The sequence below is a fragment of the Halichoeres trimaculatus genome, unplaced genomic scaffold (genome assembly GCF_033239565.1).
Source record: "Halichoeres trimaculatus isolate MK-OKI-2021-1 unplaced genomic scaffold, fHalTri1.1 fHalTri1_scaffold_15, whole genome shotgun sequence".
Lineage (NCBI taxonomy): Eukaryota > Metazoa > Chordata > Actinopteri > Labriformes > Labridae > Halichoeres > Halichoeres trimaculatus.
Window position 1 is genome coordinate 21,931,314 of NW_027437193.1, and position 20,708 is coordinate 21,952,021.

At 38.8% G+C, this 20,708-nt stretch overlaps 1 protein-coding gene across 1 annotated transcript; it reads left to right on the plus strand.

Annotated features, from left to right (window-relative positions):
* The first annotated feature begins 1,043 nt into the window (after window positions 1–1,043).
* Window positions 1,044–19,325, plus strand: LOC141804628 (transferrin receptor protein 1-like). Its single transcript, XM_074689178.1, has 18 exons — window positions 1,044–1,206; window positions 9,178–9,227; window positions 10,426–10,663; window positions 11,312–11,504; window positions 11,667–11,886; window positions 12,208–12,330; window positions 12,508–12,603; window positions 12,768–12,907; window positions 13,020–13,171; window positions 13,258–13,377; window positions 14,207–14,292; window positions 14,389–14,452; window positions 14,553–14,620; window positions 14,718–14,785; window positions 14,974–15,067; window positions 15,161–15,379; window positions 15,563–15,715; window positions 16,532–19,325. Exons 2-18 carry the CDS (start codon window positions 9,195–9,197, stop codon window positions 16,772–16,774), a joined length of 2,310 nt encoding a protein of 769 aa, XP_074545279.1. The 5' UTR covers window positions 1,044–1,206; window positions 9,178–9,194; the 3' UTR covers window positions 16,775–19,325.
* The last annotated feature ends 1,383 nt before the right edge of the window (window positions 19,326–20,708 follow it).

Below are 20,708 nucleotides of genomic sequence, written 5' to 3' on the forward strand. Positions count from 1 at the left end.
CACGGACACGTCTAAGTGCACCTGGCTGTGAGTGGCACTAAATATAGCCGGTTACTAAACTACTACAAACTTTTCACAAAGTTTGCTTGTTGTCACGTTTTAAACAACAGCGCTACAAAACTGTTAAATAAATACCTTATCTTGTCAATTTGTATCCAGTAAAAAGTTGTATTGAACAAAAAAAAAAAAAAAAAAGCAGGGATAAAAAGATCTGCTCCCCATTCATCATAAAACAAACACATGTCTTGGTAAGTGTTTCATCCTCACCACAGGAGGTACAAGTGCAACAAAAAAAGGGGCCAATTACAATTTTGTGCTGGTCTTGTACTCAGTTTGCCAATGCAAAGATAAGTGCAAACTAGGATGCTTGACATAGCGTGAATCTAAAATGGTGAAAGAAGCACAAGTATAAAAAGGAATGTAGAATATTTTAAGTGGGCTGGGAAGTTGCATGACTTATCGGAGTACACTGATTTGGTGAGATGATCCATGTTTCACACTTGTTTCAAACTTGTTTCACTATTTTAAGATCTAATTTGCTTTGCCATTATGAAACAAAACACTAAAGGTTCAGTACTGCTCTAAAAATAGTGAAAGAGTGTCAGAGGAATTGGACTCTTAGGTATAATGATCACTTTGATAATAATTGTAGTTGCACGGGGAACAAAAAAAATTATAGCTATTGCACAATTCCTCATGCTTTCCAATTTGTGTAAACACACTATTAAACCTACTAAAGTTGTTGATAGAGAAGAATAGCTAGATATTGAATATTCTTTTTGATGTGGCTTCTGCATAGAGAAAGGTTGAGAATCCATTGCTGTTTTCCGATTTGACAAACATACTCTATGACATGTTATTTCGGTTATATAATTGTTGACCACAAAAAGAGAAACCAGATGAAGAGCAGTGTCGGCTCACTGAAAGCTGTGCAAACTCCACTCCCACCACGTGTAGTTCATGGACAGTCAGAAAAAATGCTCTCGCGATGATTCCATAAATTTGGCGCGACTTAGGAAGTGACGTTTCCCATGCGTCATAATTCCATGCGCCTCTTGCTCATAGATAAGTCTGAATGCAGCGTGAGTCAAGGGCACCGGCTGAAGTAGAGCAGATAGCAAGCCGAAAGAAACCGGGTGGAGAGAAACCTCGTGTCAGGAGCTGTCAGAGAAGAAGTCATTCAGTGTGCGGTAGTCCTAAAAGAAGGTAAGAGCCTTGTGTAGAATAAATCCTTTAGCCTAAATAAGTCGCATATGGCTGTGTGGGGGCGAGATATTGATGAAGATTTCACTCTGAATAAAGAGTATTAAACTACAACCGTTAAAATATATTTAATCTCGGATTACCAAAAGTGTTACTGGATGCTTTTTTTTTTATTCTTACTCATTTTTTATTTTTCTCCTTGACTCAACTTTTTAATACAACCCGTCTATTAAAAGCAGTGTTGCGTGCCCTAGCTTGTCAAACAAAGCATCCTGCAGCACAGGCGTGAACTCCACTTGTCACCTGTGAACAGACACCTCATTAAACTGTTTTCTTGATTTTAGTTGTCACGTTGCCAATGCAACAAGGACGCCATAATGAGCAAAGCCTGTAGTCACGTATGAGCAAGCGAGCTGTGTAATGTGCTCCATGCTGATATCAAACACAGCTAGCTTCCTTGGATGACCCTTCCTGCTCAGGGGTAACCGTGTCAGTAGGTAGACATTACACTGTCCCTGCTCCTGACCTTGACAGACGGCACTACACCTCTGCATAGATAAGCTATCAGTACTAAAACAATATTTACTGCTATAACAACAAGTCTAGACTGCTTTTAGATAAACCAAAGCTTCAGTTACACATTGTAATTTCATATTGGGCTCATGTGACATGTGAGTCTTTATGTTAACATATGGTAGGCCAGAAATGACATTTGGCCTTGGTTGAATAGTACCTAAGAAGGTTAAGTGTCAAGTCAAGACTGAAACATGCAACACATAGTTTGGACATGCAGCAGGTGAATTTGACAAGCCCAACTGTGGGGAGAAGCCTTTTTCACAGCCAAGAGCAATTAAATTATTGTGTCTTATTACATTTGAGGGCACATGGAGTAAATCTGTCCTGACACGCCAGAACAACTACATTTACAAGACGCTTTCTGTAGTATTTGTTGTAGCTTCTACTGCAGTAGTTCTTTGATTTTAACATTTACTGCCTTAAATTTGATTTGCAGCTACCACTGAGACATGTATACACCTTAGTGCCCCCTGGTGGGACACCTTTGTAGGTAACAGGTAAGACTCAGTGATGCAAAAGCAACTAGAACCTGCAACAAAGTGAAATAAATAAAACTATGTCCTAAAAGCAAATAGAGGTTATTGTTTTCATCTGCAGGGAGTCGCAGCTGCAGCCGGTGTTGCCGCTCATGTGGATAATTCAGAATGTGCCGCTGTTTTAAGATTACTTGTGCAAGCCTAATAAATGGGATTTGCCTACATCACTGTTCCACTTGGTTTTCCCATGAGCTAGGCAGAGCTTTGCCCCAATGTGACTCTCACATGATAAGCCACTACACAATGACTCCTACGTACCCCTGACCCCTCTCCCCCTCTTCTCTCCTCTCCTCTCCTCTTCTCTCCTCTCTTCTCCTGCCCTCTGGACATTTTTTCTCACTATTTTTTTTTGGTCTCCCACAGTATTGTTTCCAAAACCCTCTTCTATGTGACATCTACTTCTGTGTTCTTTTTTTGGTGTAGTACAGAGCTGATCTGAGAGAGTCAACTGGCCAAACTCCAATAGAGCTGTGTGTCTTCTTGCTATAAAGTGTTTTCTTTTTCAGAAATGCAGGTTTCTTAAAATCTGGCTTTGAAAAGAACACGTAAGATTAGAAACTAGACATCAGGTGGAAATAGCATTCTAACGAACTGTGTTTGCCAAAGGTGTTTGCACAGTTAAAAAATGTCACAGTGCAAAGCTGGAGTGTGTGATGCGCAAGTTCGGGAGATGATATGTGATAAAAGTAAAGCTGGCGTGTTTCCTTAGATAGAAATCTTGCACACTGGTGTTGAGACTTTTTGGAGAGTTATGTTCAGGGACATTCAGTGAAGAAGTGTAAGTCTGTACTTGCAAATTAATATTCACCTAAAGAAAAAAAAAAACTCAGTCTTTTGTGCACATTGCACTTGTATTTCACTGTATCTATTCTTACCTGCTTTTAATTTACTGGTATTCTTTGCACCCTTCCTATAAAGATTAAGCTTCTGGTTGAACTGGATCGTCTGAGATATTTGGCGTTGATTGTGAGGTTTCTGGAAAGCCTCTGATCTTTAGCAGTTATGGAGGAAAAAAAACTCTTCTCATTAGCTTGAGGTGGATGTGATTTTCTTGGAACTGCTTTTTGATTCAAAGTGAAGCCAATAAAAAAACTTAATAAGACCTTTTATGAAAAGATTTATATTAGGGTGTGAACTGATGTGCTCCAACAAAGCTAGCTGGCAGAGTTTTCTTGTCTCTTGCACAAACATGCAGTGGAGCTTAAGAGAAGGCTCTCTTTAAACATATATACCTCCTCCTTCAAGCAACAAAGAGAGTTATTTTGATGTAATTAAGGTTAGACAAGATTGTAATAACCATACAAACCTGTGTTTTCAAAGATAAAAAGCACTTTTATAACTCATCACTTGGCTTTACTCAGTTAATTCTGTCAAAGGGTGATTATTCAGTTACTGTGTAAAAGAGAGTGAGTTTTCTCCCTCCTCTCAGTGACTCTCTGTTAAGTTCTGTTGTAATATCAAAGCAGTCTTCTTGCCACAGCTTCAATAACCCAATGAAGCAATCACTTTTTCACTTTGAGGGTTTACTTTCTCAAGAAACTTAACAGGAACAGGAACGCTGCTGTTGAAACTTGTTCAACCTCTTAGCTGGAAATCAGGCAGGAGGGCGCCTCCTAAAACTCTGACAGTGATAGTAAATCAGTCTTAAGTGCTTTGCTAAGGTTGACCTGAAATTGTATCTTAATTAAAAGTTTATCTTGTTCCTGGCGTGCCTATGAAATTCCAATAACTTCTTCTCTTCTTGTTGTTCTCTTTTCACCTGAATTAGAGGAACAAAAACACACACAAAAGAAAAAAGATGAAGTAAGATTGCAGTCTGTACCACATCTCTTTTTTTGGTTATGGAGGTAAGCTCAGAGTAGCCTGCATCTCATTTAGCAAGTTTAACCGGCCATGAATGTAAGCACAGTTCTCAGAAAGGTGTGACTCAACTTTGCTGCTGCTATCTCTTGCTCACACGTGTTTGAAAGTCATTCAGAGATATAGTGCTGGTTGTGTGTCCTAGTCACAGTGAGGAGGCTGCAGCAGCAAATGGCTCCTCTCAAGGGCGTGAAGCACATGGTGCCACTTCTGAGCTGAACTCTTTTTGTTTCATATTGCTCATATCCATAGGTCTTTTGACTGAAAGAGTAGCTAATCTGATTAAAGTATTAAGGCCTGGCTTGGTATTTTTGGTATGTAAGATTATAGACATAGCTCTGCCACCTTACAGAGCAATTAGCTTTACAAAGCAGCTTAGCTCGCTCTGATAGCAATTTAAAGTCTGTGTTTGTTAATTGTCTTCAGGTTGCATTACAGCAAGTGAACTCCGAATAAGAATAAATAACTTTATGATCAGGGTGTCCGCGGGGTCTTAAAAAGTATTAAAAGTCGATAAATCAATTTTGGGAAAATTAAGGCCCTTAAAAAGTATTAAAAAGTCTTAATTGTGGTTTTATGAGGTATTAAGTTTCATAGGTATTCAAGCTTTGACCCCAAAAATATCCATGAATATTTATTTTCCTCCTTGCAACTGTCCCCTGATTGGGACGTTCAACATTCAGCCGATAAAGTTCTAAAATAGAATAGAATAGAAAAGAATAGAGTTACTTTATTGATCCCAAACTGGAAAATTGTTGTGTTAACAGCAGAAATTGATGGAGTCTGTAGAAAAATACAGAAATAAAAAAGAATAAAAAAAAACAAAAAAACATAGACTCTAGTTACAATAAAATACAACAATAAGGATTGTGAGCGGTATAAACACCAGCTATAAATTAATGTCATTTCTAATTTCATAAAGAGGAATTAGATACAACATTAAAGCAAATCACACAATCTCCGGCACATGTCCTAAATTTTAAAAATGATTGAATGATTTCTCATTTTCTTCAGCAAGTTGGCCTTGAATAACTCCTGTATCTTGTTGTGGGAGTGTTAATAAACCTGCCTTTAGTTTCATTTGTTCTTTCAAGCTTTATTCCTCATTAGCTTACATCATTTCTGTAAAAATGTAAACTACAACTGTTAAAAAGTGGATGCCAACAACAACTGAAAGTTGCGATAAAGTCTTAAAACTTTTTTAAAGGTTTTTGAAAAAGTCTCAAAAAGGTTTTGAAATCAACCTCAGGATTTTAGCATATACCCTGATGATAAATTTTGTGACATGATGTTTTAATGTACTGAGTTCATATTAGGCTGTTTGAGGCCACATCATGTTCTAAAGTTAGCTGTACCTCATAGCACCGTGCATAGCCAACATGCTTTATGATGCCAGTATCTGCATGACCCTCCTCTACTGACATGTCCACACGCTCTCCCACATTATTAAAACACACTGTGAGTTCAAGGATAGGTTTTATCTCTGCTGTCTTAGAAGTATGCTGTCAGAGTTTGGGGGGCCGTGCTTTGGCTCTGAAAATTAGGACGGACAGGCCTGCCAGCCCAGTCGTTAGTGTCCCTTTGGCTTAGTCCCAAAACCAGCTCTCCTCACGCAATGTTCAGTTCAGGGTCTCCCCACAGTGGAGCTTGTAAAACATCTTTTCATTCATTATAAGCTGATCATAATCAATCCAGACAAGCTCAGTCTCTCTCCGTCTCTAATTCTAGGTTAAGGATGTCCTTTCTGTCTCTTCTTATTTCATAGCTTTCTCGTATTCATTTGCTCAGACTGGGGAGGTAGTCCCAGATAAAAGTAAATACTTGACCAAACATGAGGAGGAGGTTTGTGATTGAGCCCTCTGTCAACAGATCACTGTTTCAGTGTTTTATTCAGTCCAAAGTTCATCCAGTGTGGATAAGGTTTAACTCCTAAGGCCACATACTTTTCACACATAAATTATAGATAAGATGAGGCTTGTTTTGGAGCGTTTTGTCCTCTTTAAAGGTCAGACAGAGTGGGGAAAGTCTCCTGGTGCATGTGAAGGACAAGGATTGACAAAAGTTGTTTCTCTCACGACTCGTGATCTTTGTTCTCTGGCTTTTAAAAAAATGTCTTAAATGATACGCTGTTACACTCTGGTTGTGTTTTCTATCGGTTTATTGTTCTTTAACATTTCCTTGTTGAAACATTTCACAACTGTGCTGCAACTGTCAGGATCCCTTTGTCTGAGCCACATTTAAAAAAAAAAAAGAACACCTTCCCACCATCATGCTTTTGTTGTGAACAAGGAAGCGATGCCACTGTTTGTGAAGCAAGACATCCTATTTTGTAATGATGATGAGGATGATGACCCAAGAGGGAAATGTCACCCTGCTACCACAGTGCTGTTTTTTCAGATATGCCCTGGTGAGGATTTCCTTTCAGAAGTTTTTATAAAATGGATTGAATTTAATGCTGTCCCTCTTTATGACTGAATGAGAAAATTAGCAAAAATACTTATGAGCTGACAGCTAACTGGGGCTCAATCTGATTGGCTGAATGATTTTAAAGCACTGTACACACAACTCAGTCTGTGAGGTCCGATAAAACAATGCTAACTCCTCTAGATGTTGTCCCATCATCTCTTTTTGGCGTCAGCATCAACATCAAAATTACATTAAAAATGAAGGAGCCACTACTGAATTTGACACTTCTAGATGTCGCACACATTTCACTGCTTCATCTCTTAGTGGTTCACTGATATGAGTTTTTAATCCTAAGTGACTTTATTGATTTTTGCACAGTTTAACAATGTAGCATGACTGTGAGTACTGTAGAAACAGCAGGGCTGGGGCAATATGCTATTCTCGCAATTCTATTCTGTTACGATTTTTGGAGGTGCTGATTCGATTTAAATTGCGATTCTTCGATATTTATGATTTTTGCGATTTTTAAGTTGTTTTTTTAACACCAAACCATGGGGAAAAAGTTAAATGATGATAACATCTACAGACTTTATCAGGAGCCATATTTTCCTATAAAATGCACATCATATGAGTCAGAGAGAAACATTTCACCCTCTGCTGGAGGAAAGTGGTCACCTTTTTTCCAATCCACTTTATAAACAAACTGAAATGAAGAATTTGAATTTAAATAGAAAAAAAAACGTTTTTTTTTTTTTTTTAACAAAGAAATCCAACATTGAAATTGCCCAACAAATAATTTGAATATATTCTAATGTATTTCAATTTTTTCTCCCACCCCTGAGAAATAGGAAGTTCTTTTGTTGATATTCCAAACCTAATTTAGCCTATCGAATAAAGATTGTGTTTCACTTACACCACACATTACCACAAACAGTGGTATTAACTGTTTATTAATACAATAGTGGCAGAAGCGTTGACTAATGACAGATATGTATTGTCAAAATCAGATAGTTGTAAGTTTAAGTTAGTCCATGTGGTAGAAAAGAGCACTGGGATACATTATTGATTTCAGGAAGTTTCAGAAGATAAACTGACTTGCTATTTGTAATAAACATTATAGGAGGCGATGTATATTTTCCCTCAACACTAATGAGACATATTTAGTATTATTGATATTTTTTTCTGCATCATCAGTGCAGGCTTCAGGCCATGCTGAATATTAACAAATGACAATTTATGGACCTAACTGTTTAATTTATCTATAGTATTATCACATCAAGCAGCCACCTCTAACCTGTCTGAGCAAATATGAAGCTGATGGGGAAGTGTTAAAAACTGCAGTTTGTGGAAATTCTGCTTAAAGCTGGAAACCAAAAACACATGAGGCCAAAATAGCTGATTTTTTCAGCAAAATTAAATGTCCCTACAGCCTGGATCATGGGGTGAATTTTTATAACATGTAGTTTTGGAAATTATTGAAGAGTATTTTTTTTCCCATCTAGGACACGATTGACTCAACTGAAAGAGGGTACTCTTTATTTGTCTGACTTTTAACCTCTGCACTCACATCCTCCATTTACCACTGGACTACAGCCGAGTTCTGCTGTAGATCTATTTAATCATAAACACATTACACTTGATTACTGTCAGTATTGGGTAACGCTGTTGATGGGTTTATGTTGTTAATTGGATTCACAGAATCCATTCTATTGTTACCTAAAGGTTGACCTCTGCCAGCGGTGGAGGGCGATGCAGTGTCCGAGTTTCAAATATCAGTGAATCAACAGAAAACTCCCTGAGTGGTCTGAAATAATACCCTGTAACAATAACTTTCTGGTTTATTGATTTTATTTAAAATAGAACGAAGAGGAGTCCGTATGAGGACAGTTCAGAGGAGCATATTGTATGAAAGCAAACTAATCCTGATGAGTTCTTACCAAACAATCACAGCTAGAGATGAAAGATCCATCTAACCTTGAGTTAGGCTTTTTGCATAACCGAGCCTCCTGAGGACAGCCCATACCTGCCTCTTATTACTCCAGCATTACATTACAGTATCTAAGAAAATATACACAATACTTGTCCCTGTGCAAAATTGAAACCTGCTTTGTTTGGCTTGTCTTTTGATACAAAGCTTGTGGGAAGCCAGTTATTATGTTATTATATTCTTTTGGTGATGGAGTTCACACGGAGGCGTGGAGACTGTGTCGACCTGTGCTGGACACTGAGCTTTTGTGCTGAGAAACAGTGCTGTCTTTCTAGTTATCAGCAAAGGAAACCCCATGGATGTTTGGACAAGAGGTGGGACGTGCTCTTTGGACACCCCCATTATACTCAGAAAGTCAACAGTAAAGTACAGTAAACACAATAATGATACTTTGAGCAGTCTTACACCCTGAATGTCCCATGAGTATAAAACATTTACACTGCAGAGGGTTTGAAAAGTGCCCGTTTCTGTGTGGCAGCTGCTCTACAGGGATGATACTATTTACCAAAGGTAGATGTAGGTTGAGGTAATCTTAAAAGATATTAGTGACTTAAATCATCCTTAAACCCTTGTATTTACTCAGACTATTTCTGTTTGTCTCATTTTTAGACTCCTGTGAAGCAGCAATGGACCAAGCAAGGTCAACAATTACCAGAATTGTGAGTATTGTATCTGTTTTTAACCCACCTGAAATCCTAAAATAACAAGCCTTTGCTGTCAGAACTGAGTGTTACTGTGACTGTCTTTGATGCATAATGAATGCTTTTCTCCTTCTTAAATACGTATTACTTTGTAACTCCTCACCACCAGACTTAGGTCACTCAAATGATGTTCAACTTCAGCTGTAAATATTTTCAATCTGGCTTGTCAGAGCTCATCTTTTGCTGGAATTGTCTTTGGTCCTTTTTGAACCACTGTGCAAGACAAAAATGGGACACCTTTTTACTTCAAGCAATAATTTCTTTTTCTTTGTCACTGATGTTTGATGACATGTTATTGCAGACACAAACCATTTCAATGGCTTGGATCATCACTTCGAAATCAAAGCCATTTTGGTCAAACATGATACAAAGCAGGCACTCAGTTTCATTACAAGTGTTGCAAAATAAGACATTAATGTGAGACATAATGAAGCACTGTATCTTGATAGTCCTTATAACTCGAGTCCCTTTTTTTAGTTTGATATTAAGCCATTGAACTAATAGCTAATAACATGACCAAAAATTACCAAAGATATGTTAATAAAGAGAAAACTTTTTAAAAAACTAAAATGTGCTTTTTTGTTTTTATCTGAAAGCTGTATCAGAAACCTAGAAAATCACTTCCACTTTGTTTACCCCCTCCTAGCCTATTTTTGAAGCCAAGGAAACTATTTTCAGAGCTCATTTTTATTTTCATAGTAACTGAGGGAAAATAATAATTTGTTTAAAGATTATCTGAAATAGAAATGCAAAATTAGTTAAAGACTAAAAGTGTGAAGTGAAACCATACCAAACTAAATAAAGCAACTCATGACAGAGGAAGATGTTTCCTGCAATCAGGTAGCTTTGAAGTTAGCCTTCATTAATGGTCAAATCTGTAATATCTAACTGTTGCATGTGAGTAAAACTACACGAAACAGGAATAACTAACTCTTCTTTGGTAAAACTGAGGAGTGTGGCACTAAAATGAAATTTGTGATCACTATCAGACTGATATATCTCGACTCTTTGACATCCTGAGACAGTCTCTTAAACGAAACCCTCTTGAATAAAAATTCATCCTTTATTTTGTAAATGTGTCCAGACTCAAAAAGGATCAAATGTTCTCCTGATTACCAATTCTTCCTCTTCTCTATGATTTATTTTATTATTACAGTTTAATGGGGAGCCGCACTCGTACACCCGCTTCAACTTGACCCGGAACATGGAAGGAGATAACAGCCAGGTGGAGATGAAGCTGTCATCTGAGATGGATGAGGAGACTGGAGGAAATGGCGTGGGAGAACACCTCAATCACAACTCTAACTGCAAACCCAACGTGGCTCACAAGCTTGGGCGGACTCCCAAGAACCTCTGCTTCTTGGCTGCTGCCACTCTCCTCATCTTCATCATCGGTATGAAGTGGTCACTGTGGTATAAGTGAAAATATATTACGTACTCAACTCTCCAATAAAAATAATAATAACAATAATAATAATGTGTTAAGTACCTCAGGGATCAATCAGAGGGCTCCTACTTTTTAGAAACATTACATGAATAAAACTAACATAGACATACTAAATTCTGTAGGACTTGTCTGGAGTAAACAGTCAGAATGGTTTATGTCTCTAAATCTGCTTTTTAGCACCCAGAAACAACAGTTTGAGCAAAAGTGACCAAACTAGCTAAAAATAGCGAGACTTTTGGCTTTGCCCTCTAGTGGTGCAATAGATGTGTGTAGTGCTAAAATTACATTACAGAGCTGAATGTAGTGCTGACCTGAAGCATTAAACGTTTTTGAACTGAACTGCTGCTAGGGGAGGATACGAGAGTCAGATTGTGTGATTTGCAGTGCAATGCAGAAACAGACGGTTTAAATGAAAAGTTAGACTTTGTAAAGAAAACAGGATGATATTTTTTTTTATCAAAAACAGAACATACATGAGATCAATAAAGAAATATTTGTCCACAGAGTGTCAAACTGACTCAAATAGAAACCAGCTTTAATGAAACTTTACAGCCTCTCCTGATTGTTCCTCATTTGCAAACACTTCTTCTTCCAGGATACTTGATTGGTTTCCTGGTTCATCGGAAGAAGGACGTTGTTGCCCCAATCGTTCCTGTTTTCTCTGCTGATGAAAAAGAATACCCTCCTCCTCCTCCTGAGATGGGTGCTGCCCCCCTCATGGACTGGGATGATGTCAAACAGCTCCTCGCGGAGAAAGTTTCTGCAGCCAAATTTGAATCTGTTTTCAAGTAAGTGTCAACCTGACGTGCTGCTTCAGGTCAGCGTAAGCTTGTTTCTAGATGAAACCGCATTTTATGCTTCAAGACAACAAAAGTGAGTCATTTTTCTGTTTTTTTTTTTTTTGTTCTCCACCTTTCTTTTTTCCTCTTCTTCTCTTTCTCTGCTCACAGTGAGTTTTCCAGTACTAACCACCGGGCTGGTACGAAAGGGGATGAGGATCTGGGAGACAAGATACACAACAAGTTTGAAGAGTACAACATGAAAGCGTGGACTGATGAGCACTTTGTGAAGGTTCAGGATCCTCCCACCAAAGCCAACAGTTACACTTTCAAGAACCGGACTGAGCAGCTCGATGGATTTTTGTCCTACAGTCTCACTGGAACACAAACGGTAACATAAACGCCTCAGTAACAGGGATGTAACACTCAAGCCATGACACAGTATAAAAAACATGTTTAAACACCTCTATTCAGCTACAGACATAAGAGAAAATAATAGCTAGAGCAAAGGGCAGGTAGCGCCCTCTGTTGTTCAAAAAGGGTATCACAATCCCCTTCTCATCTCACTGACGTGCGGTTTGTCATATTTACAGATTTTAAACAGTGTCATGAAGGATTGTTACATCCCTGCTCATTAAGTTTAAGGACTACTAATATACTGAGTGGAGATCAATGCAGTCATTTTATTATTATTTTTATTATTTTTCCCCAGGGGGCCATCTTATACGCATACTACGGGCAGGAAAATGACTTCAAGGTGCTGCGGCAACAAAGCATCAACATAAACGGCAGGGTGGTGCTGGTCAGGAGTGGTCGGATCAGCTTCGCTGAGAAGGTGGGTGCTTTTAGGAAAAACTGTCTGACTTGAAATTTTGCTGTCAACTCCACTCACTGTCCTGTCCTGCTTGAGGATCCGTTTTTGTCCTTGTTTTCTTTCTGCTGGTGACTGTCTTCAATGGATCTGTTTTTTTTAGGTTGTGCTCATTACCTTTTTATTTCTCTGTGCTTACAGGTTGCCAATGCTGCCAAAATGAACGCCTCTGCCGTGCTGATCTACCCAGACCCTGAGGTTTCCTCCATGGCAGAGGACACCCCTTTGTTTGGACATGTAAGTGAGGACGATTTGGAGTGCAGTGTGAGAGGATGAAACCCTGTCGGGTGTTTTGTCTTAAGGCACTCATCTGGACTCCAGAATTTTACTGTGTGATCACAACTTCATGATTATTTTTTAACTGTTTCTCCTTCTTTTCCTCCTCACTTTGTCTCCCACAGGTTCACCTGGGCTCAGGAGATCCCTACACCCCAGGCTTCCCCTCCTTCAACCACACCCAGTTTCCACCTATCAAGTCTTCAGGACTCCCAAAAGTCTTGGCTCAGACCATCTCAGCTCGTCAGGCTGATGGCATTTTAAAGTAAGATTAATGTACTCATTGGACTGACTAAAATCATAAAAAATCCAAAAGATTTCTATAACCGACACAAGTATTCTTTTCTTTTTGTCTTTTTTTTGTCTTCTTCTCACAGAGTCCTGCAGGGTCAGAATGTGCCAGAAAGTTGGGGAAGCTATCACAAACTGGGAGACGAAAGTGACATTATCACCGTGGAGGTCAATAACCCTCTCACTGAAAAAAGGATCCACAATGTGTTCGGAGTCATCAAAGGCTTTGTGGATCCAGGTACAGAGAGAGTTTTAACTGTCTAGTGGAACAGAGGACAAGATATAAGAGTTGATGGTCTGTTCACCATCTCTATTTTCTTTTAGATCGATATGTAGTGATTGGTGCTCAGAGGGATGCTTGGGGTCCTGGATTTGCTGTATCTACCGTTGGCACCAGTGTCCTCATGGAGCTGGCACGTTCCATCTCAGAAATGGTGAAGAATGGTGAGTATCAGCTGAGCTTTTTTAAAATACAGCGTTATATTCATCATCCATCACAGGAGCTTCTTGTGTTTGAAGGCCATAGTCGCTTCACAGATGGGAAAAGTAAACAAGCGAGGGTTTCATTCTGGGATCTGGATAATGCTGAATGTTCAGACCCCACCTTTGGAGTCAACAGATTCAGTATTAACATTTGCTATTTTAAGAATAAGGAGGAATGATCCTGCCAGCTAGAGCAGTTTGAATCAAGCAGTTCAAAGATTAAAATTAGCATTAGCATCATGCCAGTGATAATAAAATTAAGTCTGATGTTTATAGTTAGAAGAAGCTGGAGTCAGGCAGATCTCTAAATGATCTCTAGTCAATCATTGCATAAACACAGCACGTGCTGCAGTCCATCCCCACCGCGATTACCAACAGCTGTGCTGCTGTTTCGCGGGGACTATTTTTTCTGGAGGACACTGTAGAAACGTGTCGATCTCTGCAGAGCAGCTTGTATCAAACAGGAAATCAGAAACAAAAACAATCAGAGTATCAGGTCATTTTAAAATAAAGCACCATATTGTGGCTTCCAATCTGGGCAGAAGTATTCAGCAGGTCAGATCCAGAGGAAATCAGAGGTTTTGAATAAGAAAAAGTTATCTTGGACATAAAAGACTTTATAATTCTATACGACAGAAAAAAATCCTTTCTTAAAGCCTTCTCTTTTAAGTGAAGAAGGTATCCACATCTTTGTTCTGGACTAAAAAATACCAAACTATAAAAAATATATTCCATACAGTTAAAATGCTGCTCTATGTTGTATTGATGCTCATTTCTTTGTACTTCACAGATGGATTCAAACCAAGGAGGAGTATTGTGTTTGCAAGCTGGAGCGCTGGAGAGTATGGGAGCGTTGGTGCCACAGAGTGGCTGGAGGTGAGAACTGCAGCTTATTTTGTGCATGAAGTTTCCTCCATCACATTTTTAACAGTGTCTGCCGTTATAACACTTAATTTGCTTTTATTCATCCAGGGTTATCTGTCTTCTCTGAGTATGAAAGCCTTCGCCTACATCAACCTGGATGCTGTTGTGACAGGTATTGACTTCAGGCATCTTTTCCTGTCAGATCATTGAAATATTAAGACTTTCTTCTAGAAAGGGTGGTGTACAGTGACTGAGGATGTCTTCTTTTCCAGGTCAGGGTGGATTTAAAGTATCAGCCAGTCCCTTGTTGCACAGCCTGATCCAGAGCACCATGAGAGAGGTATAGTTACTGCTGGCCAGTCGTCTTGCATCGTCTTAGACGGGCGTTTGAAAATGCAAAGCTGATTTTTTTTCAATGTGTTTCCCTCCCTTCACAGGTGACCTACCCCAACAGCAAAGCTACTCTCTTCTCCCAGTTTGGAACAAGCAACTGGGAAGCAAATGTGTAAGTCTTACTAGGCCTGTCTTCAGTGTCTCTTTTACATCTCAGCATGAGGACCTAACCTTTTCTCTCTCGTACCTCATCCACTGCTGGATGTAGGATCTTTGTGATTTTCATATGTGGCTAATTCTTTTCTCCTGCATTGAGAGAAAACGAAGCCAAAGCTACATTCTGTATGCTTTTCATTTCAGGTTGGAGCCTCTGAGGATGAATGATGCTGCGTATCCATTCCTCGCCTTTTCTGGCATCCCCTCAGTCTCATTCAGATTCAACTCGGCTACTTCAGTAAGTCATCCTGACACAGTTCAGATTGAAAGAAGTGTGTTGACCCTGTGGCCATCAACAAGTTTGGTCTAACTCGCTGCTTTTCCCCCTCAGTACCCGTACTTTGGCACAGTTCTGGATACTCGGGAGAAACTGAGCGCAGCCACAGGTAACCAGGCCTCTCAGCTGGCTGAGTTGGCGAGTCGGTTTGCTGGTCAAATGGCGCTGAGGCTGGTCCATGATCATCTGCTGCGCTTCGACTTGAAGAAGTACAACAAGATGATCCAGGCTCTTGTGGCTCAGATCAATACAAAGGTCTTCACTGTTAAAAGGGTGAGTATCCAGCTCATCATTTCGACTCTTTCACTTTATTCTTTCCACATTTTTTTCTTATTCCAGCTTTGATGAATTGGCTTCAAGGAGACAAACACCCATTCAGATGTTATTGCAGACAAACTGTAAAAAAAATAACCCAACAAAACAGTAAATCATTTGTTTTTGTGTTTTCATATGCAGAGCCAGAAGCTGCCAAAGAGCCTGACAGTGCGGTGGTTGATGTCAGCCTCTGGATCGTACAGCCGTGCATCTGACAGCCTGTTGAATGACATCCAGAACAGCAATCTGGACGACATTGAGATGTGCCGCCTCATTAATGATCGCATCATGGCTGTAAGACGTCTACCATTTAAGATGTGTCTCTTTAAACTAACAAAATGAGGGAAACCCAACTTTAAAGAGCTCTGGAACCTAATGAGTGTCCCTCTGTGGGCAGTTTGGATTGTTTCATATTAAACATGACGGTCAATCAGTCTTCATTCATATATCTGATCAAACCACCGCAGCCCCGTCCTGATGAGGGAGATTCTCTGAGTCTTCCTTTAACTTAAAACCTCAACTGATTAAAAAAATATTCATCATTTTTAAGTCTAACATTTCATGATACTGGAAGCGCTCTACTTGGATCATAAACCACATTCGAGAGGTTTTGAAAGATAAAGCTTTCTGCCATATTTCTGTTGCTGAGCAGTGTCCAAACTCATTTTAAAGAGGGCCACATTAGATTTTGTGAAAATGACCAAGAGCCAGCTGCTCTTACTGACTTATTTATTAACAGTCATCAGCTGTAAGAGTTCCTGGTTTTCTGCAGAATGTCCAGGATATATCTTTTTCCAAGATTGAAGATCCAACAATTGCAAAGTCAGGGAGTGAAATGCAATGACCCCTCCCTACAACCATGTCATAAAAGCTTTAAGACGCTTTAACAAATAGAATATTAAAGAAAACTAAGATAGATATTTTAAAATCTAAGAATGGCAGTGCAATATGCAGATTTTGTGTTTAAGTCTATTGTGGTTTAAAAACAATCTCCCTCTTTTAATCATCACAGCAAAGCAACACAAGAGTCCAATGACCCTTAAAAAAACAACAAAAGAAAAGTTCAACCCCTCTTTGCACAGCCTGATCTTTCTCTTCTCGTTTCTGTAGGTGGAAAGGAACTTCCTGTCCCCCTTCGTGTCCCCCAGAGAGCTGCCTTTCCGTCACATCCTGCAGGGTTCTGGTCCTCACACTCTCAAGGGTCTGTCCAACCACCTGGAAGCCCTCACCGCCAACAACCCCGACGCAGATGCCGACGAGTTCCGCAACCAGTTCGCCCTGGCCACCTGGACCATTCAGGGCTGCGCCAACGCACTAGCCGGGGACATTTGGTCTTTGGATAATGAAATCTAAGAAGTCATTTCTCCCTCATCCTGGTTTTAGATGGTTTGGCCTTTTAGGGTCAGGCTGTGATAAGTCACCAACAAATTCAAAGGCACTGATCTAAAACTTAACTCAAGATTAGTGAGTCAATGATAAAAGTGGAACCATTTCTAAATGTTACAAACTTCACAGCCATCATGTCTGTTTGAGTATTTCAGCTGCCTAAACTCCCTCCTTTCCAAAATTACCTCAAAGCCAAACAAATATTACAAGATATACTCTTTTTTTAGCCTTAACTGACAGTATACAGTAGCAGGTTGTTGCTTTTATCCCCAGTATTTAAACATTATTTCATTTAACATATGACTTATTTAAATGTGGCATTTAAATACTTTGGTGCTAGTAACATCTACCTGAAATGGCCTCTAATGTGGTGGTATTACTTTAAACTGGCATTACAGTATGGATGAGTTGAATGTAGTGAAAGATCTTTTTCAGCACAGTATCATCCGGTCCTAATCTCAGGAAAGGCTGTTTACCAGTTCAGAGATGAAATAATCTCAACATAGCAGTAGGATAAGCTAACATGTGTTTACCACAGCTCTGACAGATCCAAACTGCTAGTATTTCCACTGCTGCTGGAGCCTCCCGTTCAAACATGAGCTGGTTTGTATTGGTAGCTATAAATTCATACTGTGCTGAAATCTGCTCCTCGACTCATTGTAGGAGAACCAGGAGATCAAAAGAAAAAGAAGATTGTGTTACCAGAACACACTCAGAAGTAGATTTGGGACAATCAGCTGTTGGAGCCGTTTACATGGTTCTGACAGCTTCCCAGTTACATGAAAAAAAAAAGCTGTCTACACTTGATGATAATCTGAATTGTCCACCTCCTGACTTGAGAACAAACCTTGTAAGCCTTTGAAAACCAAGAGAGAAAGTCTTCAACCGTGTGGCACTGAAACAAACCGTACGTCTATTTATTGTGTTATTTATTTATCAGTGACAGGGTTCACTATAAATAGTTTTTTTATTGCCTTTTATACAAAAAAGAAAAAACGATGTATAATTATCGGGAGCAGTGCCTTCCATAATTATGACAGTTATACTGTCGAAATGACAAAAGCAGCATCTGCTAACAGAAGTGTACATGTGGACTGACGGCCAGTACCGAACACGGAAACCTTTTTTTTTAAACTGACACTGGATTGGCGAGCGTTAACTGAAAACCTCTCTGTGCCAGTACAGGTCCTTAGTACATGAACACTTCTCATCCCAGCATTATCGGAGGCAGTGTCTTCCATAATGTGAAAAAGAAGAAGGTAGTTTTTGTCTACCAGTATGTGTCTGTATCGGAGGCAGTGCCCTCCATATTTCACTGTAGGGGTGGATATTTTTATTATCGGGAACAGTGTTTCCCATAATGTTTGTATATACCGTTCATTGCTTCACACCGCACATGTCGTTTGCATCTTTAGGAGCTTCTTCTGCTGTTTCCACGCATTAGCTTCCACAGATGGTGCTAAGTTTTTACACCAGCTCTTATTAAAGCTGCTCTCCTCTGTCTGCTGGTTACTTCAAACACTTCTCTGTGTCTTCTTTTCTTTGGACATTTCATGAGATGGAGATGGAAGGACTTTGCTTTAAAGAAATGTTTCACACATGTTGGGGACCACTGTGGTCACAGACGTGTGCTCCAGGTTTAGCACTTTGCTAAATGGGGTTGTTGATATAGATTTATTTACTATGTGTGAAAGTGAATCTGCTTTCTGTTGTGATGTGTTCATTCTTGTTTAAAGATTTCCTTGTGCCTTTTTGTGTTACGACTGCAGTATAGACTAAAGTTTCTACGTTCTGAAAGAAGCTTCAGTCTGATCTGGGGATGTTTATTTGGCTTGTTTTATTTAGTTTTAAATCTCCTCTCATTTTTGACTGTTTCCTGCTAGAATCAGAAGTTACTGGTTTTAAAACCTGTCAATGTATAATGTTTTAGGTAAAAATACCAGGTACAGAATAAAAACTTAAGAATACTTGCAAATGGGATGTAAAATTTACACAGTTAATGTGACAATTGTTATTAGCTAATATGCCAAATCTGGTAACTTACTGTTTCCAGTTGACTTTATAATGAGGACCAGCAGCAGAAAAAATTAATTGCTTGAGAGTCCTTGTGATGAAAAACTGTCAATCATTCATGGTCTGAGTGATGAAACTGAACTCCTGGGCTACAAAAAAAATGTATTTGTAATACTGGAAACATTTCAAATCAAAACCACTTCTTGTCCTTAAAGTGATACATCATTTTTTTCCTTTCACTTTTTTTTGCCTTTATTTAGGACGGTGAAAACTGAGAGAGAGTGGGGAGGGACTTATGGGAAAGGGGCTGCCAGCTTGATTACAACAGCCCCTAAAATGCTGTTTTGAATGAAGCTTCATGAGCTGAGTTTAAATGATCATTCTTTTCCAAACTGTCACAACATTGACTAAGGTTGTTTTTTTAATTTCACCATGCATTTTTCTTCCCAAACTGTATACAAGCCTGCATAGCTTTGCTCTTTTGTTGCAGAAATAAACAATCACGTCACGTAAGTTGAGTTTGTGTATTATTGTTGCTGACCGGAGCACATTTCTCTACTCATAAAGTCTGTACACTGACTCCCAGTGAGCTGTATTCAAAGTTCTTCAAAGGTCTTTGAATCCCTAAATGGTTTAGGTCCAGCATATAAGAAAAAGAAGGTGATAAAATATAAACCCAGTAGGGCCCTGAGATCTAAGGACTCGGATGATGGTACTCAAGGTCAAAAGCAAATGAAGTGAAGCAGCATTCAGTTGTTTTTCTCCAAACAAATGGCACAGAAATCAGCCTCACGTGCATATGTTTTCAACCCCAAAATAAGTTATAAAATAACAGTTCACTTTTCAAAGGCTCATAATTGAAAAACTTTTAAGTCCAACTCTTTCTTTGCGTTCATGCTGCCCTCCTAATCCTTGCTGTATTTCAGTATAAGTTTCCTTGCCTTTTTATTTTCTTCCAGTTATTATTATTATTATTATTATTATTATTATTATTATTATTATTATTATTATTATTATGTCCTTGCCTTGCCTTGCACATATAATTTGTTTATGGCAATCTTTCTTAAAGGGACATCACAGAAAAGGCTGTTCTGTGCATTATTAACGTGAGCTGTTATGAATTTTTCTTTAAGTAATTTAGTAAAACACGTTGAAAACAGTCCTTATGCACTGTTACCAAATCATTTTAACAATGGAAATCAGGCAGATATTTCATTTTTAGACCACCTCTCGCTCTAAGACAGCAGGGATAGGCTCCAGCCACCCGCAGCCCTGAATTGGAAAAGCAGCATAAGACGAATAAATCTAAAGATGAAAATGACTAAGCTACTAAAACTTACCGCCTTAACCTCATAGCATAATTGCCTAAGTCATATTTCAAAGTTTTCAGAACCCCCCCCCCCCAAACATTTAATGTATGGTAATTATTATTTAATAATATTTAATTATCACATTTATATTATATTTATATCTATTATTATTGTTAACTTTTATATCTCATTTTGATTTATTTTACCCAGACAATTGCACTCAGAATTTAAGGTTATAATAGTTTTGCATTATTTTTCACAAAAGTGTAGATGTAAGAGTGAACTTTGATGGCCTGAACAGACATGGTTTCATCTTTTAAGTGGATTCCTGGCCATGGAGGTTGTCTTTTCTGCTTGAAATACAAATTAAATACAAAATGTTATCTGAAGCAGGAAGTCTTTTTCTGTGTCTTGAGCTGCTTTAGAATTACATATTTAATATTCGCTCTCTTTCACGAATACCACCTGTATAAAAAAAAGAAAAGAAAAGAAAAGAAAAGAAAAAAGGAATAACAAAAAAACTCGGAGCACATCAGAAAATTTAACCTGTTATGACAATCTTTGACCAGTTGGTGGTG